Here is a 21588-nt window from a genome sequence, read left to right as displayed (position 1 = left end):
GTAGATGGCGAACGACGCTCATATTTACACAGGTGCGCTGCTCCGCTAACGTACTTTAAACTTTACATTTATTTATTTATAATATATTGGACATCTTTATGTTTTTTAACAGACTTGACTATCAAATTTTACCATATACAATGGTGTGGTCAGTACAGTGCACACTTCACATTTCAGCTTAGACATTTCAGTTTTATCTTTAATTTTCATCCCCTCTGTGACACTTTCCAACTTTAACACATCCTCATAATTACAGTGGCCTAGAATTTCATGCCAGGTTTGATCATCATAACACCCATGACATTGATCATCATCTGTAACAGTGCTTAAATTCAGATTCAGGTCCTTTATTGTCCCACACGGGGAAATTTACAGTGCAACAACAGCAAGAGCACGCAGAGAAAAATAAGATAAAATCGAATAGAATATACAAAGAGGGTCTATATTTACAATAATCCAGGTAAATGGATACTTGGCCTCTGTATACCTGTACATAGTAAAGAGGGTGAATACAATATGCATATCAGAATATATAATATTCAGATTGTGCTAGCGGGCGTTATGTTTGTTGTGCAGTCTGACAGCAGCTGGCAGGAAAGATGTGCGATACCTCTCCTTCACACAGCGAGGGTGGAGCAGCCGCTCACTGAAGGAGCTGCCCAGTGCTGCCAGGGTGTCCTGTAGGGGGTGGCACGTGTTGTTCAACATGGATGACAGCTTAGCCATCCTCCTCCCGTCTCCCACCACCTCCACCGAGTCCAGGGGACATCCCAGGACAGAGCTGGCCCTCCTCACCAGTCTGTCCATCCTCTTCCTGTCCCTGTCCGTGATGCTACTGGACCAGCAGACAATCCCATAGAAGATGGCTGATCCCACCACAGTCATAGAAAGTCCTCAGGAGTGGTCCCTGCACTCCAAAAGACCTCAGCCTCCTGAGCAGGAACAGTCTGCTATTGCCCTCCTTGACAAGGGCGTCTGTGTTGTGTGTCCAGTCCAGGTTATTGTTTAGGTGAACACCCAGGTACTTGTACGACTCCACCACGTCAACATCAGTTCCCAGGATGTTCACTGGTGCAGGCGGGGGGTTGTTACGCCTGCGGAGATCCACCACCAGCTCCAATAGAACAGTCTATCATACACCTGGATGTCAAATGTTGCACCGTTCTTGTGAACAAGTCTGTTCTGACCTTCTTTGAAGATGACCGTTGCTCCCTGGGACGTCGCTGCCTTGACTGAGAAGATGTCCTGTGGAAAAGATGGGACGTACAACGCCCCAATCAGCGTCGTTTCCACCACTTGACCTTTATTGTCCCTCAGGCGAACTTTGGCTGTACCTTTCTTCAGGGCGATACCGCTGATCCTCTCTCCATCAGCCAACTCCAGGACATGCTTGTGTGGCTCAAAACTGCTGTCAAAGTCCTTGAACTGAGCGATGTCTCTGATGATGTGTGACGTGGCTCCTGTATCAACCATGAGGCCTTTTTCCTTCACTCCGCTGACCAGGACTTCATCCACTTCATCCACCTTGAAAGCAAACGTGTGGTCCTCCTCATCCACCGCCTGCTTCCTCCTCCTTGTGCGTGGAACTCTTGCAAAAACGACACCAGTCTCTGTTCTCTGTGCTCGCCCTTAGCAGAGGTGCACTCCACGGCCTTGTGTCCCTTCTGTCCACAGTTAAAACAGGACAGTTTCATGTTCCCGCTGTCTCTTCCTCTCACCTTCATCACACTGTCGTCCTCTGAGGAAGCAGCACTAAACTTTTCTGTGCTCTCATAGCTCCTCAGCTTTGTTTTAAACTCTGAGAAAGTTAACTTTTCATCACTTATGCGGTTATGTGGATTGAAAATGGCTTAAATGAGTCCGGCAGGCCCTTCAGAATCATTGCAATCAACAAGCCATCACTTAAAGTCTCTTCCGCATTTCTCAGTGCCGTAATAGGGGTCTCTGCGCCAATGACGTAATCTGTGACGCGCTCATTAACGCCTTTCTGAAGAGACGGAAGCTCCGTGTGCAGGCTGATCACTCGTGGTTTCCCCTGACCAGCGTAATGTTCCCTCAAAATCTTTAGCGCCTTTCTGCCATCATCCGCCGCGTCTCTCATCACCAGGGACAGGCTTTTCTCATCCAACAGTTGACTCAGTTCTGCAAACGCGTCCTCATCTTTCGCTGCGTCGTCTCCTGCACCTTCGCTGGCCTCACCAGGCGCTTCACTCACGATGGTGCTCTTCAAATTAAGCAGATGCGCCACAAACTTCGTTTCCCACAGCTCATAGTTTTTCTCATCTCCGTCAAAACATAAACGACTCCATCGACTTCCAAGCTCCTTCCTGGGCCCATAACCTGTTGAAGCTGCCATCATTAAAGGGAAGGAACGCCGCCTAAAACTTGACGGAGGAACAAACGCATGTAGCCATCGGTTTCATTCGACCGGCATGCACACACACTGAGGGAGCAGGGGCACGCAGTCATTAATTGATTCGCAACACCTGACACAAAATAACCACACTCCCTGCATCCAAGGGCAACAATGTTCAACACCAACATATTGAGCTTAAAAATTCCTAACTTCCTGTACTTCATGACTTCTGTCTGAACCACCCCCCCACAATGACAGCAGAGCAGATTAGAGTCCAGCATTCTCCTCTTCTTTGTGAGCCTTCTCCTGGTTTTATGGCTCATTGGTAATGATCATGGCATCGATGATAACTCTAAATAACAGTGATTAAGTGCGTGGCATGCGTGCTAAACATGTACAGTGTAGAAGGCCCACGCTTGCATACAGAAGGTGATCTGTGTTGGAACAGTCTTGGTTGTGTGGAGGTCGAAGAAAGATCCAAAACAATCACACTCGCAATTGCACTGGGGTCTTCTTAAGTCCCGTTTAATGAGAATAAACCAAACACGAAATAGGGAACACGATCCCTCATTCACAAAGAAGCACACAACACCAAATCTGTCACCAATCAACTCGAATAAAAAGGGAAAAAAACGTAATCAACCTTTCCATATCTCTGTTTCAGGACATGCGCACCGCTCAACAACAAAAAAAAAAACTAGCGGGAGCGCGCAACCCATTGCCAAGTCATTTTGTCAGACTTTGACTTTCTGGGATCCCGATGATCTGTCAGAACGGCTCCATTATAATGCAGATGAATCTCCCAAAAATATATTCCTTGCGTTGATGTGATATTTTATGCTGTAAGTGATTAATTACAACGTTAAACGTTATGGTGTCCTCTGGGGATATAAGGTAGCGTGCGATGACGTCACGAATCGCAGATCAATGGACAGAAGATGAGGCAAGGATCAAAGACAAAAGGACAACCCAAAGATCAAACAAGAAATTAATCTACTTCATTTATCTCGGGCATTTCTCTTAAACAAGTCATACAAAACTGTGTCTGTGAGAGTGTTGCTACTTTTGGCTACAACAGTAAGAATTTAACTCAGAAACAAACCAAAATGTGGCAACAGAAGAGAAACGTCAGAAAGGTAAGATGATCCGGTTGATTTTCTTAAGTGATATGAGATAAATTCTGTTTTTACTTACTCATAGTGATTTATTTATTTATTTTAAATAAATTTATTTGGGAACTGAACATTTGGAGAGGAGTCTTGGTTTGGGTTGCTTTAATATTTTATTCTTTATTTGGAAATGTTTTTATAAAGTGCATTTACAAAAATAGGAATATTAACTGATGCATTCTTTGATGTTTATTCCTATTTTTTCTTGTTTATTCAGACTGTTAATGCAGAGACAGAGTTGATGGGGAGACCGAGAGAGCATCCCAGAGACTTTGAGAGTCCAGAAAATGGCCTGGTGCTTAAAGAGAGGGCGTACTGGAAGAAACAACTCCATGAGCTGCAACAGAAATGTGACAAGCTGGGAAGACAAGTGTTCTACGCTGAACAGCACAACAGAGACTTAAACGACAAACTCCAGCAGGTCAAAGAGCTGAACAAGAAAAAGGATGAAGAGACAGCGTCTCTACAACAGCAACTGGATTTGAGAAAAGGCTTCAACCAGACAGGTGAAATCCAGGATGAACTGAATGAGGTTGATGATCAGCCCAAAAAAGTCGACATCGGTCTTCAGACAGGTGAAATCCAGGATGAACTGAATGGGGTCGATGATCAGCCCAAGAAAGTCGACATCGGGCTTCAGATCAATATTCCTCTGACTGACATCAGTGACTCCCAAGAGCTGCAAAACTCTGAAGGGAGCCTTGAAGAGGAGGTGGGACAACCCAGAGAGGTCCTGCCAGAAAGAGAGGAGCAGTTCAGGGAAAAGAGCTTGAGGAGTGAAGCTCATGTGGACACCTTGGCCTTGCTGACCCAGACTGAGGCTGCTCTGAGAGAGAGTGAGGAAAAGAGCTTCAGGCTGGAGAAAGAGCTCCAGGTAATAGTGGCTGAACAGGGCCAGAAACAACTCTCCAGAAAAGAAGAGAGTGTCAGCACGGAGCCCTGTGGACCAGATAACACGGCCATAAACCACCTGTACGACCTCTGTGACCACTGGGAGAACATTATAAACCAGATGATCCAAACAGAGAGAAAAGTACAGGAGGAAAAAAAGGAGGAGACCAGACTCCAGCAGGAGATTCAGCATCTCCATGTGGAGAAGGTCCAGCTTCAGGTCAGTTCCCTCAAATCTACTTAAAATGATGAAAATGTTTTAAAATATCAGCTGTTTGAGGTGAAATCTAAAATATTTGTTTGCTCTTCTGTTCACAAAGCAGAAAAAGAAGAAAAGCAAATTCTGGAGCTGGATACCAAAGTGTTTATCAAGCTAAAGGTCTCCTGGTCCCCCCCCCTCACCATCACGCTGTCCCATTCTTCCACCCAGATGACAACAGAAACTGGGATGGAAAGTGAACATAGTGTTTCCTCAGATGCAGAAAAAAACAGTTTCTGAACTAAATCTATAGCTTCTTTTTTAATATCTATTTTTCCCCATTATTGGCTTTTATTTGTGCTTTGTTCCTTAATGTGTGTCAACCTTTTACCATTGCAATGATCATTTGTAAATAAAATATTTAAAAATGAATATAATTAGATCAGTTCTTGATTGATAAAATGATCAATGATGATCATCTGAACTTCATCTGAACCTCATTATTTCCTGAAACACCAAGGAAAGCTCATCTCAGCGATGCTGCTGACAGCCTCCTCTGAAGTCGCATGTCGTCGCTTCGTCGCTGGCTGTCGTGGTGGTTCCCTGAACACCACGTGTCCTTTGTAGACAATTGGAACAGTTTTTAGGGAAGCCTGGTCTGATTCGGAGAGACGGTGGCCATCACACTCAAGATGGTGCCTCTCTCATTTCTAGTAACTTGGCTAATTTTATTAGACCCAAAGTGAGCTGACAAACCAGTGTCCAGACCAGGATGCAGAGTTGTAGTCTTACACACATCTCTGCTGCTTCCATAGAACCTTCATCCACCAACAACAACATATTTAACACTATAGAGGTAGTCTCTGTTCCCCGGTTAAATGTTCCCCAAACACAGAGCAGGGGAGCGGTCAATCACCATAATCTTATTAAAAATAATACCAAAGCACAAGTTGGAGGAACTAACATCACGATTAAATGTGGACTGTTAAATATTAGATCTCTTTTGTGCAAATCCCTGTTAGTGCATCATCACATAGTGGATCATCAAATTGATTTATTTTGTCTTACTGAGACCTGGCTTCAGAAAGAGGAGTATGTTAGCTTAAATGAATCTACTCCTCCAACCCATCTTAATTATCATATTCCTCATGTTACTGGTCGAGGAGGCGGAGTGGCAGCAATCTATCACTCCAAGTTATTAATTAATCCTTGACCAAAATATGGCTCCAGGTCATTTGAAATCCTGAGTCTTGGCATCACTCATCTGAACTGGAGGACAGAAAAGCCACTTCTGTTTGTAGTTGTATATCGGCCCCCTGCTGGGCCACATTCAGAGTTCCTGTCTGAGTTCTCTGATTTCTTATCTGACTTGGTCCTTAGAACGGACAAAGTCATTATCATTGGAGACTTTAACATCCATATAGACGTTGTAAATGGGAGCTTTAGAAATGGCTTCATCTCATTACTTGAGTCAGTTGGTTTCCTCCAGCAGATAAACCAACCAACTCATAACTTCAACCATACCCTAGATCTAGTTCTGACTTATGGTGTTGAGGTAGAACATGTGTCAGTGTTCCCTCAGAACCCAGTCCTGTCAGATCATTCTTTGATCATTTTTACATTTATGATTAAGGATTCTTCTATGCTCAGAACAAAGTCTTACTATAGCAGATGTCTCTCAGATAATGCTGTAGCTAAGTTTAAGGAAACAATCCCTGTGCCAATCCCAGGACCACTGTGTGTTTCCCCAGGGATAAATCATTATAATCTTAGCCCTGCTGAGGTTGACTCTGTTGCTGAAGGTGCAGCAACCTCACTGAGAATCACGCTTGATTCTGTTGCCCCCCTGAAAAAGAAAATAGTAAATCAGAGGAGGTGTGCCCCCTGGTATAATTCACATATCAGGACCCTCAAGCAGAAAGTGCGAAGACTGGAAAGGAAGTGGCATTCTTGTAAAATAGACAGCTATCATATAGCCTGGAAAGACTGTCTATTAGTTTATAAAAAGGCCCTCTGCAAGGCTAGAACAGCTTATTTTTCTTCTTTAATTGAGGAAAATAAGAGCAACCCCAGGTTTCTTTTCAGCACTGTGGCCAAATTAACCAAGAGTCACAGTGTTTTAGATCCACATATCCCTTCTTCCCTGAGTGGTGAAGACTTCATGAGCTTCTTCACTGATAAAGTTCTAGCTATCAGAGAGAAAGCTAACCAGGCCATCCCAACAACTGGACCATCACCAGATGTGCTGACTGTGGGAACATGCATTATACTGTATATATACATACAATATATACATTATATATTTTTCTGAGGCGTCTTCGCTAATTCAGAAATCCAAGACCACCACGTGTCTTTTAGATCCCATCCCAACACACCTGTTGAAGGATGTTTTACCAATGATAGGCAAATCTATCCTGGACCAGATCAATTGTTCTTTAGTGACAGGTTATGTACCCCGGTCCTACAAGGTGGCAGTGATTAAGCCGTTGCTTAAAAAACCATCACTGGATCCTGATGTATTAGCAACTATAGGCCGATATCCAACCTTCCTTTTATCTCTAAAGTTCTTGAGAAGGTGGTGGTGACTCAGTTACTGGAGCACCTGCAGAGGAACAGCCTGTTTGAGATGTTTCAGTCAGGCCTTAGAGCTCATCACAGCACAGAAACAGCACTTCTTAAAGTTAATAATGATCTTCTTATAGCTTCAGATCATGGACTGGTTTCTATGCCGGTTCTGCTGGATCTCAGTGCTCTCTTTGCCTCTGTCCTGAAATGCTTTGATCTTTGATCTTTTACATTAGGAACAAGCTGACCTTAATTTTCAGTTCAGGATTTCGGTCCATCTCAAAACCGTTTGACTGTCTACAACCACCCACCATCAGAATCAGTACAAGTTACTACACACCCAGGCAAGGACTCTTGGGATGGGGAAACTCCAAACAACTATGTTTATACTAGAGAGCTGAGCCAGTGTGCTACTGGAATCAAAGCAGTGACACTCTTCATACTCACACATCGATCTGGTCAGAGTTAATGATCCACTTGGGTCTGGAAAAGTCACAAGTGGAGAAATAGTGGTCTTTTACCTCCCTGCTGTGGGGCAGCAGAACCGGTGTAGATATGAGGAGGTCACGGCATTCGAGGAGGAAAACAGCCCACACCTGTAACCAACTTCAGATAGTAAATGCTGTGAGGTATTAAAAATCGTTTTTGATGGTAACTGGTTAACCTTTAACTGCTGCTACATTAGTCTGGTTTTATATAATCTGAAATGTTTTTATGTAATTACAAATAATAAAACTAATAAATAAAAGAGGCATTTTCTGTTTTATTACATAATTCACGTCTGCAAAATCGAGCTAACATGCACGTGGGTTTATAAATGGGGCCCTGAAGAGAATATAGACAATGTGGGGTTGAAAATGTCTCTGAGGACGTAATTTACACAATTCTGGAAGACTGCAGAAGCATCTGTAAGATCAAATAGCATTATTAGCTTCCACTGTACGTAATGGACACAAGGAGTGTTCAATAGTCTTCCACACATCCTGAATCAAAACAGAAACAAAAGATCATATGTAACCATGTGACCAAGGGTATAGAAGGAGAATTTAGTGAGAATAAGTAAGTTCTTGTAGGAATAAATAATAGAGCCAATACAAAGTATTTGTTTGTTGAATCATTTTAGTAAATGATAAGTAAATAAAAGTATCAACTTTATCAACCAAAAGACAACTCTGTATTCCTGCTATGCTTGATCACCCCGATAAGAAATTTGCAGGTGAATTATCGTATTAATTGATTAGGGTTTGCAGTTTATTCCTATACAACAATCCCAAAAGGTTTAGACACATTTGAGCTTATTACCGCTCTTTTCTGGTTGAGCTGGTGCGTCTTTAATTCATCCTGGACATTATTCTGCTGCCCAGCGTTGGGATATATAACTTTGGTGATAGAAATCTGTTCTTATCAATGGCTCCTATAATCATATCCAATAGACGAGGATAATAAAACACAGCAGACATAGACCACCATTAACAGTCACTCTGTTTGGCTCTCCCTCACTTTTTAATCCATCCTTGCAGGATGGCTACGCCATGTCCCTCCTGTAGGCCAGGAACAGGGTTTTATTCTTGGCATTCAGGTCTCATCAGTTCCCAGGTTTGTGATTCCTTTATTCACATGAGTCACTTTAGTCATATTTATGAAAGTCTTTATTATCATTGTGATAACACTACATTATTACCTTGGGAAGAAGACCTGTATGAACAATAGATTACCGTTAAATGATTTGAAACATCACAATCCACACAAAGACCATGTCTTTATTGGACACAAATTGTAATAATCGCTCATTGTTCATATATGATAAATACAATATCAGACAGATGCTTAAGAATGCTGCTGGAAACTTAAATTTATCCACAGGTTTTATAATCAACATCAACTCTTTTCTAGCCATCATCATCATTCACAATCACAGCCCAAAAGTTCCATTCTCATGGTGATGGAACCTATCCAAGATTTAGGAATAACTCTGATAAACCGGGAGAAAATAGGGGGATACATGTAGTTCTTCACGTGGTCGTTGTTGTTTGTATTTCCCATAAAAATCTGTTATTTGTTGAGGGAGAGAGCCGCAGATTAAAATGTGGTAATGTAAACAAAGAATGGCTGGGACGTGGTTCATGTGACCCACCTTTGCGGGGACACCGTCGTCATCGGTGTACGGGTGCCAGTTTATCCCATCATGACTGTACTGCAGCGAGAAAGAGGTGACAAACATCTCTGCCCCCAGAAACTTGGCTCCTTGTGTTACAATCCCGGTGATCTTTTTAACCTGTGTCAGCTCTACCTGAAGCCACTGGTCCATGTCATTATACTGCAAAGACAGAGCCCACGTGTGGGAAGTTGCTATGGTTTGAAAATGTATACAGACAGAACTTGTTTGAGTGACTGCCAAAAAATGGATTTTAATGGAAGTTTTTACTACTAAAACTAAAAGTGAGGCGTATATTACATGTACATCTTCATGTTCCATTTGTGACTGTCTTTATCTGTAGGGTACATAAAGACATTGGAGATGCCCAGAACAAAGTCTAGCATAGGTGACGTTGATAAAATATAGTGAACCTACAAAGAATATTTCCTTTTCTAGCATCTGTAATACTTGTGTTTACTGTACTTACAGGGTACTTGGGGTCTAATTCCAGTTACATCCTGTATGTCATCACATTTCCAACATGAATTTACACAGTTGTGTTTTGATTAAAGTGTTGCACTGTTTCGAGATCTAAATGCTAAAAGCTTCTTATTGAGCTTTTCAAAACCATAACTTATCACAGATAAAGTTAAGTTTACGTAGCTATGAACATATTCTGCTATTTATTGCCTCCTTTATGTGAACTTTGGCTTTTACATGCTAAGAAAATGGAATCTATATCAAGTTGATACAAATGCAGGGACTGCCAATCATTTAAATTTGGTTTCAAGAATATTGAAACTGTTCTGTTCATCTCTTCTATTCATTTGGAACTCAGATGTTTCATATTCAGCTACTATGTCAGTATGAATGTGTTTACCTTTGCCTGCCATGCATTGATGGTGCCCTCTTTGTTGAGGCGTCCCAGAAATGGTCTCCAGGTTCCTGAGTACCATTTAGACGCTGTGGAGCTGGCTGTGATCTGATGGTCTTCTATCAGACCACTCTCCATCCCCAGTGGCACTGAGCAACCTAAACCCAACATTTACATTGAGGACAGATTAACATGCAAGGACATTTTTGTAATGTTATGCATTATACAAGTAGAAGAACCTTTAAACCACATTTTTCCACTTAGGCTAGTGCGGTGGTTCATCTTTGTACCACCTTGAGAACATCACATGGAGACAGCTTACCATCAAGCTCACAGCCGTAGAAGTCCATGCGGAGTGTAGCCTTGTTGTACCATTTGAGAGGGTGGAACCTAATGAATCGGCCAATCAGAGGAGGAAAGAAAGTATTTTTCTTCACGTCGTAGGGGTTGTTGTTGCCAGTGAATACCTAGTCATAAAAAAGTAGTGTTGAGAAGATGACACACCCCACTTGCATCAGTCAAACCCTTTCTACCTTAATGTCGTCCCTGCTGTCTCCCTTGTAGAAACTCCAGCTGCGGCGGTCGTTGCTGTAAGAGATGTAGTAACTGCTGACATACTGGGCCTGGAAGAACTGTTTGGCTCCCTGAGTGGCCACCTGGCTGATGACCACCGGCCTCTGAAAGTCGACCTGTTGAAGAAGTTTCATATCTAATAAATTTGCATCACCCACACACACTCATTTCTCTCCAGCCCACTAGGCTAACCTTCCCAACTAAGCCCCAAACTATAACCCTGACTTTAAGGTAAACCCAATTCTAATCTCAGCCATAAAACTGAGTCTAAATCCTCAAAGAGGCTGTTAAAGATCTTTTTCTAGTAGAATGCACATTTTGGTACATTCACTTACACGCATATACATACACATACACCCATACCTGAATCCAGCTGTAGTTCTGATCTGTGCTCCATGCATTATATTTCCCCTGATTATGCAGCCTGGCAAGGTGTGGCTCCCAGTATCCTTTGAATATGGATGTATAGATCTCAATTCTTGCAGTAATCAGAGATGATGCAACACAAACAGATTTATTCTGGACATGGGGTGGCTGGGCTGGGGGGTTAACCTGTTGGGGCTTGTCTACCTCTAGTGTTGATTGCTGTAATCTGGTCATCTTTTACGCTGCCTGACTCCAGACCCAGTGGATGATAACAGTCTGCAAGAATATAAATGTTAAACTCATTGTGCTCAACAATGAAAAACAAATCACAACAAAACATAAATACTATGTAGTTTTTTGTTACCATCAGCTAGAACCAAGAAAAGGGTCTGCATGCCCTTTTCCTGGTTAATTCCAACTTCTGTTTCCAGCTGCCATAGACCAGGTTTGGATGGATACATTTCTAGAGTTGCAAAACTACCTGCAAGGACATTTTGTCATTTCACTGCTACTACTGTGAAAAGTCAGCGGAAATGTCGATAAAAACAAAAGGGTTGACTCGAAAAATGTGAAAGCAAAATCAGAGTTTAGACCAACCAGGCAACAGTGGGTAGACGGCTTGTCTGTAACTTGTGGTCTTCTTCTTATGAAGGAATGTCTGTCCATGGAAGTGGACACTGTTGAAGTCTTTGGGAGAGCCCATGTTGATCAGGTGCCAGGACACAAGCTGGTTGGTGTACATCCTGAGGCCCTTCAGATTGTATATAATGCCATTGATGGCTTGGAATACAGCAGACAGAAGATTGCACAGTTAGTTAGCAGTCATATCAAAATTCTTTGAGGTATGTTTATTGTGTAGGTTAAATTACAGTGGAATTTAAGGTTCTCCATGATGTCAGGGTCCATAACTTTCCTCCAGCTTCTCCTCAGCATGATCTCACGATTCCTGTCAAAGTACCAGCTCTGAGATTCATCGAACGTCATGAAAAGCAGCATGAACTCTCTCGTGTTTGTCAGTTCTTGATTCAGGGTTCCTTTTTGACACACTAGTAAAGGACCAATCAAGCCAGAGTGGATGTCCCTTTCCTAAGGGACAGCATACATTCAGTTTAGAATGATTATTCTTTATGTTTTAGATAATGTAAATAAATGACATCCTGATAGAATATGTCTGTATTGATATGGCAAAGTTATAGCAAATACTGGCGGGAACCTTTTATGTGCAAATTTAATTTAGACGATGCTTTATTGTGCTTTTAATATTACAGTAATTATGATTTTCAAGCACTTACAGGATTTACACCTGAATAGTAGGCCCACGTTCGACAGTTAGACTCATCTGATGTTGGTCCAACCATGGGGTTTACATTCCATATGTAGGTAAAGGTGGCCCCGGGTTGAACTTCATTGTCGTACTTATACCAGTAATTAGAGCCATCTTCATAAGACAAACCCTCCGTCTGCTTAGAGTACGAAACCCCGTTTGGGTGTAAGGAGAATGGACGGCTGGCATTGTTCTTGAACACCACCTGCAAAGCAAAAGGAAACATGAAGTAGTTAATAATGTAGTTCAGAAGAGAAACTAAAAAGATCAACAGAACTCTGCATTTGTTTGTTTCATGAAGCCAGAGGGTGTTACACCATGGCAACAACCTCAACCTCCTGTGGGGGGTGGGGGGGGTTACTGCTCCCAGCCAAGAAGTCTTTGGGTTCAAACTTCCCTTGGCTCCACAAAGTGCTGCTTCTGCATTGTGTATTTATTAGTCCATTTAAAATGGACTATTTGGTTTTATACCATAGCTTTAGCAGTACCAATCTGAGGCCTTTTCAGAAATGAATGGGCTTAATGAAGCCTTTGATGCTCTCTGACTGAGACTTTAAAGCCTAATTATGCACCTGTTGCTGAAATCAAATATAGCCTTAATATTTAAAACAGCTACATGTTCCAGTCAAACGATACATTTTCAACTGCCCTCAGTGTAGCCCAGAAGAGTCATACCATTATAGTTTGTCCAACTTCTGCCTTGATGACTGGTCCCAGAATGCCCAGGTGCTCATCTACCTCTCCGCGAACTTCCGGTGTCCTAAAACTGCTGTCCAAGTACAGTCGGAAGACCACTTTGATGAACTTAGTGTGTCTGATGTTTTGCCCTGGCCTTTCACGTCTCCTGTGAGAAGGGATGCCATATTATTATGAGTAACTGCTCTATACATTTATCTACTAAATGTAAATGTAAATTTCAAACTCAATTTACCTCTGTCCATAGCCAGCATAGTCCCACTGAACTTCCTCAGCAGCAATAAAATAAGTTCTAACATCTTTGTCTCTGTTTTCCAAGTATTTCCTTGTCTGATGCAGGTGCAAATTCTTGGCATCTTCATTACTTCTGTAGGGGTCCTTGTAGTTTACATACTCGTATTCGTTAGCTTTCACATTCCGCTGATCCACATCGAGGTGGTCAGGTTCATCCCCAGGAAGATACAACTCATAGTCACTAAAATCAGGTCGAGGAACTCCAATGACTACAGGCATGTTGATGAGTGTCTCATCATTGTTTACAGGCTGCAGTCCCTGTGGTCTGGCCCCCCGTGGAGACATGAGTGGATTGAATCCTCGTGGGGAGAGCGGTAACCCGCTCCTCGGCTGGGGTTTGTATTCCTTCCTCCTTTTGGTTTTCATCCCGTGACCTTTCTGTGGCCTGTGTGGGCGATTCACCTTCCTTGTCTTTTTTTTGTTTGTTTGCGGAGACATTTCAAAATATTTTTTCATATCATCGGGAATTTCTGCAGATACTATTTTGTGAGTTCCATCATATGTCCAGTTGTGGCCTGATGTCTTCACCGAGGTGGTTTTAATAAGACCTGCTTTTTTATCTTTAACATATATAAAGACTTCTTTGCTGCTTTCTGAGGAACTAAGTTCTTTAGAACTGCTTGTCATTATATCATTAGTGGAAACAGATGGAGTACTTGAAGAAGCTGATGTCTTGTTGGAGGGGTTTTTCAGAGACGTATTGTCCAGCTCTTCTTTTGACATTGGTAATTTTACTGTTACAGAGCCATTTTTGAGCAAAACAGCTGCCACATTTCCAGATTTGCTAATGAATGGGTTCACCTTTCCAGATGAATTTAAGTAAGGGCCGTGTGCCTCCAGAGTGGATGAATTGGTTCCATCACTGCTGTTGTTTTTCCCAACATGAGCCTTGGAAACAGACAAGCAACTCGGGATTCTGGTTGCTGGCATGTTGATGCGTGAAACAGAGGTGACATTGCTGTCCGAAGCAGTGAGATTCTTCCCTTGTAAGGTCCCTGCAAGATTGGTTATCTCTTTCGAGTAATTTGTATCTACAGATAATGCCGAAGTATTGTTGACTGTGGCTGCAGCCTCAAGATCTGTGTCAATTACAGAAAAAGTGTTTTTTGTCTGTGGGCTGTGATTCCATAGCTTTTGAATTTCATTTACAGAATGGTTTAAAAATGCTAATGTGCTGTTGTTCTGCATCACTGTTGAGTTCCAATTGATTTGTTGGTTAAGTAAATCAGCACCTGTAAGGTTTTGTACATCCAGCCTATTTGAGATTGAGGTGTCATTTAGTCCATTTATCTCTGCAGCAAAATTGTCATTTTTAGTCTTTGTGAAATTAATCTGCGTTTCATTTGACACATCCACAACTTCGTAGTCGAGGAAAGAGAGGTCCAGTTGCTCCACATCCGAGCCATTGGACTGCTGTTTCAGGGACCTGAGGCCTAATTCATTTGCCAAATCCTCTGTGTAGCTATCAAATTCCCCATTTTTGTTTTCCACCAAAATTGGCTTCTCATTTTCCTGGATTGTGTCTAAACTCAGAGGGTTCCAGACATTGAACTCCACGTTTGTCGAATCATCATACTCATACTGGTAGTCACGGTAGCATTCCACATCCTGAAACTTCACACGCATTCCTTTGGTGGTCCCATGTGAATTAAGGGAAGCCAGGAGCCAGACACCTGTTTCATTTATTCATTCACAAATAAATGAGTAAATCAGAGCTATAAAATATCTTAAAATCAAATCCTCACTATCAAAAGGAAGAGCAATGTAAAAAGCCATTTTGAGCTTGGACTGACCTATGTTATCCATGTTCATGCTGATGGTCTCTCCAGTCATGGGGTAGAGGCTGAGAAAGTCCTCCGTCCGCTCGTTCAGCTCAAACGTGTGGCCATAAAATGTAGCTGTCTGAATGTAGTCCTGTGCTCCAACGCTAGACACGTGCCACGTAGCAACCTCACCATTGCAGAAACCCAAGACTGGGCTGCTCTCAAACACATAACCATTGATCGCTGAGAGGAGATTAAAACAAATGTTACGCAGTTGCAAAAGTGTTACAACTCTGACCACAATTGAGTAAGATACGCCTAATTTGTTCTAAGCATTCTAACATACAGTGCATGACGTTGGATTTATAGAAGTCGGGATCTGCCTTGTTGACTTTAGAATGTTCACAGCGGTAACGGATGTTGTCATCGAGGTACCAACTCATGTTCTCGTCAAAGACTGCAAACATGGCGTGCTGCTCCTTGTCTGCTCTCAGCTAGAAAAAAATGAGTGAAAATGGGTTTCTGTATATGTCTTTTCATTGTTGACCGCATTAGTCAGTTCTGCAGAATCCCTGCACCTGTGGAACAGGAAGAGGGTGTTTTTAAAGAATTTTTTGAAATGGACATCATCCTATCGGTGCTGGTGAGACGACCTTTCTGACCAAGAACAACTCATCTGTGACAAATCCCAACTTTCATTGGAGTTCTCCTCACATCTGGAACTCTCTGCTGTTGTGATTTATCCACAATGACTACTACTAAAGATTTATTTTTTATTACTGGGAGGTGCAGATTATTTATTATAAAGATCCAAACTATTACTAGTGGTAGAATTAGTAGAATTCGTGTAACTATAAGATAACTACAATTTTTACAAATAGCTATTAAATTAACAGCTCAATGACAGATCCTTACCTGCACATTTCTGACATTGAGAGACTCACTCTTGCAGATAAGCAGTGGTCCTATCAGTCCTGAAGCAATGTCCCGTGGTGTGTCGACGGCGCTGTGGTACAGCCGTGTTAGACAGCGAGCGTCATCGTCCAGAGGCTCATCTTCTTCTACCACTTTCCATGTATAGGTATGCGTCTCACCTGGCTGGACACTGTGGGAGTGATTACCTGGGGGGAAAAAAGCAAACACATCACACACAATCTACGTGCATTGACCCCCCCCCACACACACACATACACACATATACCAGTATATACATATATACTGTATATATAAGTAAGGACAGATGTAATACTTCCTGGTGGGTAGTTGACGCCTTCCTCTGACTTCTCTATTGTCAGTCCATGTGGGTAGATGCTGTAGGGTCTCGTAGCCTTGTTCTTGAATACAATCTGTAAAAGGCAGGGTTAGGTTTGTTTGCATGATAATTACCAGAGGGTATTCATGTAGTAACTTATTTCTCAGTTGTAACTGATTTGATACAATACATGTTTAAAGCAGTTATTTATCTCACAGTGTGTGAGACACACAACTGAGGTACCTGAAAAGCTGATTTTACCTTGATGACATCTCTGATTTGTGCTCTGATCACTGGACCCAAGATTCCCAGTTCATCTTTTCTTTGCTTTTTATGCACCTGTTCTGTGAACGACTCATTTGTGTAAAGTGTGTAGACAGCTTTCTTGTATTTCCCACCGATCCTTGTGGAAGATTGTCTTAGGTACTGTAGCTTGTAGTCTCTACGAAATAAAATCAAAAGGTTTTTAATGTTCCTATAAGATAGGTAAGGAAGTAGAATTTAAACAGAGTTTACAGTTTCCTTCAGATACAACCAAAGAATCAGAAATTATCCATCATATATTTCACTATTTTTTATAACCTAACCTTTTTTTATCATTTTACTGGTAGAGCTCCATTGATCAGTGTAATTTTTATGCTTTCCATTTGTTCTGTAGCCAATCTGTTGTTGAGCAGATAGTTCATCTTTTTAAAGCTATCTATTTTTGTTTTTTACCCCCCCCCCCCCTCCCAAAAAAAACTACGGTAGTCTTTCTTGATTTACTGCCCTTTCCTGCGTTCTTTTTTGTCACATGTCACAAATGTTTCAGATTATCAAACTACTCAATGCAGCCATAAAGTCTTTTTCCTTGACCCCTTTATCCCTTTCAAAGGTCGTGGGGAGGGTGCTGGAGTCTATCCCAGCTGCATATGGGCAAAGGCAGGGTACACCTCCGAATGAGTTGCCAGCTCATCGCAGAGTGAGCATTTGGGGATTTGGTACCATGCTCAAGGGTACCTCGGCAGTGCTCTGAGGGTGTCCGGCACCTTCCCTTGCTACCACAACGCCTGGTATGTTTTATTCACAATGGGGCTTGGACTGGAACCCTCTGTTTCTCAGCCCACTTCCCTACAGAAAACGTAATAAATCTGCCCATATTTCTCCCACAGACAGTACAACAACGTAAACAAATATTTAATGGAACAAGAGGAAAGCAGGCTAGGCTACTAGACTACTGATTTTCAGACCTAGGCAGTAGATCCTGGCTGGAACACAGAAATCCTTTTCAATGTCTTTGTGAATGGACTTAAAGATCTCATAGAAGACCAGCCTGCTCTGTTAGACTTTGTTAGATCTAGCCATGGGCCCACCATCATGAGCAACTAACAAGTTATTTTCAGGGACATTTAATTGTGACAGGCGATGACATCAAAGTTTAACTTGATATAAATTAACCTTGCAATGTGTTTGCTTAGCTAAATCTAAACATCACTCTAACAACACTATCACACACCTCCGTCCAACTACCAAAGAACAGTGAAAGCCAACTACCCAGATGTTGTCAGTGGTATCCCTGCCTTCTCTAATTTGTTGAGTCATCAATATTCTTCATACTTGATAAAGCTAGACAATAATAACCAGGTGATTCCTGCTGGTTGGTTGCTGTAAATGCTGCTTACTGATCGATGTGAGCAGGCTCATTGGGTGCGTAGTTCCAAACTATTTCTTCAGCAGCGATGTAGTAAGTCCACTCCCTGCTGTTCTTTCGTTGTTCCCGGGTTAAAGTTCGTTGAGGGGCTTTGAACCCATCACATATTTCCATATTTACAAAGCCATACATTTTACCTGCAAGGATACAGACATGGAATTAATTTCAAAGACAGGAAATCCCATACCCATGTTAAACAACGACTTACCTTGAATGTGTTTCATAATTTGTGAGGACAGCAGCCAGCGACCTGTGTGAACCGCTACCATGCTGACGGTAGTGGAGGAGCCACTGATCAGACCCACCGAGGACATTTTATGTCCATTCTGCTGCAGCACTTGTCCATTGATATGCACAGAAAACACTTCAGGGTCTGAACTCATACCAACCAGATGTAGACTCACAGGAGCATATGTGCATATACTGACATCTAAAATGAAAGAACAATTTAGGTAGGCAGGTAGGCAGGCAGGCAGGTAGGCAGGTAGGCAGGCAGGCAGGTAGGCAGGTAGGCAGGCTGGCAGGTAAAGGCTGGGCATACTGACCTGGCAAAGATCCCTCTGTGAATCCATTGATCGTGTACTTGATGTGATCAACTGAAGCCGGGTCATTTTGCTTGAACTTGCTTTCATTCTCATTGAAAACTCCAAACAAGAACACATACTCATGGTAGATGCCAATCTGTCTACCTGACTCGTCCAGACTGCCTGCAGACACAGTTGAAGAACAATGTTCAGATCTCAGTTGGAGCAGGACCCATCCAACTGAGCTGAAAATGGTTCTGCATCTCACCAGATTTGCAAACGAGTAAGGCGCCAATCAGCCCAGAGTTGTAGTCCTCTACAACGTCTTTGTGGGAGATGTAGGTATAGGTGAGGCAGGTGGGGTCATTTTGCTGTGGAGAAACATCCGATGTTATCTCCCAGTAGTACACGTGCTCACTGTTTGGCCACACTACATCATCCTCTTTTTCTTTTTGTGATGTATTGTCAAAGTAGTTTGCGCCTGGAACACAATGAAAACAGTCAGTTTGAGATGGAATATTATGTGGAAGGTCAACAACAAAGGAATTTCCTAATGAAGAGATGCTAATCTATCAAGTGATTATCTTTATTCATGCACAATATATTTCCATTGAAAATAAAAATGGACAGCAGTTTCCTAAAATCTAACTCTAGCTGCTGGTTAATATTTTAAGAAAAGACAAACACGGCTGTTTATTCGGGCAGGCTGATGTTGGGTAAGTCTTTCATTGAATTACATCATCTGCATACAAACTGTCTCCAGCAGTCGAGCGGCTTGATCAACCACTGATGCCAGACTGGGCACGTACCCTCAGACTGTTTTCCATAAGCCACCCCATGTGGGTGGATACTGTATGGCTTAGTAGCCAGGTTTCTGAAAGTGACAACAATTATCTCCCCCTCCTCGGCCCTCAGAGTGGGCCCGAGAAGCCCTGCAAAAGAAGGTACATATGTTTTATGCATACTACATATTGGGTCATACTGTGGCAGCCGTTTTGCCTAGAGTTACTTCTAATTAAAAGGATGTTATTAGTTACCACAGATGAAAAAATGTGTCTTAAACCTAAAACCACAAATACTAACTTACCTAACCATGGGGGACGACTCTTAGGTTGTTTGAAATCTTTGTCATACTCTCGAAACACCACTTTTTTATAGGTGGGAGAAAACCTGAAAAACGAGTAAGAAATATGATCACTGATCACTATGCAAAAGAGGAATCAAAATCATCATAATATGTTGCTGAGAGCATCGTTTTCTGCCATACCAAACCAGGGGGGATGGAATTTATTGTAACACCCAAGGAGTAATATAATGTTTTGCTTAATACGAGATTAAGTACGGTAGCTCTGAGATCTTGGACATAGTGATACAGTAATGTTAAACAGGGGTGACCACATACTCAGGTTTAGACCTACATGATCTGGCTGCCACCGGGTGGACTTTGGAGCTCAACATTCTCTAACTTTAGGATGCAAAGTGAAAGTTTCAGCCAGAGAAGACAGATGGTTTGAAAGAACGGTCAAAGACGCCATCTTTCTGAGGCTGGAACAGCCATCCAAACTACCCAGTGACAGCCATTCAGCTCTTTGATTCAGTACTGGCATAAACATAGTAGAGTAAAAGTACTTCTTGTTCCAGTGTTTGTTTGAGTTAAACTTGTTTCAGTTTTTGATAACAGGAAGCTACAAAGCATTGGTTCCAAGCTCAGACAGTTTCTACAGTCTGCATTGGACCAGGGTCCTAAGTAATTTCTGGTGTCGGCTAGCTGCTGGCAACGATGCTGATGCTACCCTTTGCTAACCCTGGGCACTAATTTTGGCTCAGCTCACTTGGCCCTTGCAAATGCTAGATTACTCAGGGCCTCTGTAGTTACCATACCAACTGAACCCCACAGAGCTTCCTGCATTGCTGCAGCACCTAGGCCTTCTTTACCCTCCAATGCCTCCGGCTCTGGACCATCACATTCTGTGAGTGCAGTTCTTGGGTTCCTTTCTGCACTACTTTCAGGTGGCCCTCCTATCTGGATTTTCTTTGCTCTTTCTCTATAAAAGCTAAACTCTGTGTAACATGCAGACACCTTTGATCTCTCACTGTCCAACCAAGCAGGCTGGTGAGGTATATTGTAGTTTACATCACTGAAGCTACTATTTACCCAATTGTTTTTACAGTTGTATCAACCTCTCTATCTATTTAGGGAAAGCCTACCAGAAGCCTACCTGTGTGTGGTATTCCCAGAGTAGTCCCAGTCTATTTCAACTGCTGCAATATAATAGCGTCTCTCCTTGGATATAACCTGGTCTCCTTTGACATGATAGGCAGTCAGAAAAACCAGGAAAGACAGTAGATGACGCACTCCGGCCCTGGAACCAAGACTCATGTCTGGGATCAGTCCCAGAGACTTAATCTGCTCTGTTTCACAAGAGAAGAAACTGTGATGTGACAGAATGATCCACTCTTCTTTATCTACTACTTAAACACACACACACACACACACACACACACACGCACACACACACACACACACACACACACACACACACACAGTGTTTAAACATTAAGGGCAATGACCGTTATCTCTCAGTGTATTTGTACTGTTTTAGCAGAATCCACCTCAGTGTTCGTTGTTAGTCATGTTATTGGGTTGAAAACAAAATCATCCTACAAAAACATAAAACTCAAGATTCCCAAGTTAATTTTGATACATGCTGAGGAATCTCCAGTACATCTACAGTCCCCTACTTACTGTGGTGAGAAGATTTAAGGACCTTCTGGAGGAAATTCTGCAGTTCAACAGGAAATATAAATATGAAAGAATGGGGTTAAAACAAAGTATGGTTATTTAAAATGAAATGATTACAGTTGTAGATAAGTTTACTAAATAGTCCATTAATGAAAGCTGGATGGAACCATGT

General features: G+C 42.2%; 2 protein-coding genes across 4 annotated transcripts; one reads left to right on the top strand and one right to left on the bottom strand.

Moving 5' to 3' along the window:
* The first annotated feature begins 3600 nt into the window (after window positions 1–3600).
* On the top strand, window positions 3601–5038 carry LOC115251213 (myosin-2 heavy chain, non muscle-like). Of its 2 annotated transcripts, none has more exons than XM_029842740.1 (2): window positions 3601–4636; window positions 4740–5038. In XM_029842740.1, the coding sequence occupies exons 1-2, from the start codon at window positions 3767–3769 to the stop codon at window positions 4791–4793; spliced, it is 924 nt and encodes a 307-aa protein (XP_029698600.1). In that variant the 5' UTR covers window positions 3601–3766; the 3' UTR covers window positions 4794–5038. The 2 variants fall into 2 exon arrangements, with proteins under 2 accessions (XP_029698600.1, XP_029698591.1); XM_029842731.1 differs by having other exon boundaries at window positions 4737–5038.
* Window positions 5039–8811: 3773 nt separating this feature from the next.
* On the bottom strand, window positions 8812–21121 carry f5 (coagulation factor V). Of its 2 annotated transcripts, none has more exons than XM_029843995.1 (25): window positions 20893–21121; window positions 19761–19843; window positions 19483–19605; window positions 18942–19154; window positions 18695–18856; window positions 18358–18579; window positions 18121–18286; window positions 16721–16901; window positions 16457–16553; window positions 16123–16328; window positions 15554–15701; window positions 15238–15450; window positions 13386–15117; window positions 13130–13298; window positions 12423–12659; window positions 12000–12216; window positions 11728–11910; window positions 11495–11611; window positions 11317–11406; window positions 11128–11213; window positions 10725–10880; window positions 10514–10658; window positions 10198–10349; window positions 9315–9497; window positions 8812–9229 (listed from the first exon to the last, which is right to left on the bottom strand). In XM_029843995.1, exons 1-25 carry the CDS (start codon window positions 21051–21053, stop codon window positions 9083–9085), a joined length of 5589 nt encoding a protein of 1862 aa, XP_029699855.1. In that variant the 5' UTR covers window positions 21054–21121; the 3' UTR covers window positions 8812–9082. The 2 variants fall into 2 exon arrangements, with proteins under 2 accessions (XP_029699855.1, XP_011604846.1); XM_011606544.2 differs by having other exon boundaries at window positions 11335–11406.
* Between the last annotated feature and the right edge of the window lie 467 nt (window positions 21122–21588).

The sequence above is a fragment of the Takifugu rubripes genome, chromosome 1, assembly GCF_901000725.2.
Source record: "Takifugu rubripes chromosome 1, fTakRub1.2, whole genome shotgun sequence".
NCBI classification, from domain to species: Eukaryota; Metazoa; Chordata; class Actinopteri; order Tetraodontiformes; family Tetraodontidae; genus Takifugu; species Takifugu rubripes.
This window is presented reverse-complemented; position numbering and strand designations above follow the sequence as displayed.

What these genes read in the sequence shown, in the direction of transcription:
- LOC115251213 (XM_029842731.1), top strand. Translation starts at nt 3,767, where the DNA reads ATGGGGAGACCGAGAGAGCATCCCAGAGACTTTGAGAGTCCAGAAAAT. An exon ending in TGGAGAAGGTCCAGCTTCAG is followed by an intron (nt 4,637 to 4,736) that starts GTCAGTTCCCTC and finishes CTGTTCACAAAG; the next exon opens with CAGAAAAAGAAGAAAAGCAA.
- f5 (XM_029843995.1), bottom strand. Translation starts at nt 21,053, where the DNA reads ATGAGTCTTGGTTCCAGGGCCGGAGTGCGTCATCTACTGTCTTTCCTG. An exon ending in CGTCTACCCACTGTTGCCTG is followed by an intron (nt 11,612 to 11,727) that starts GTTGGTCTAAAC and finishes ATGTCCTTGCAG; the next exon opens with GTAGTTTTGCAACTCTAGAA. An exon ending in CTACGGCTGTGAGCTTGATG is followed by an intron (nt 10,350 to 10,513) that starts GTAAGCTGTCTC and finishes TGTTGGGTTTAG; the next exon opens with GTTGCTCAGTGCCACTGGGG.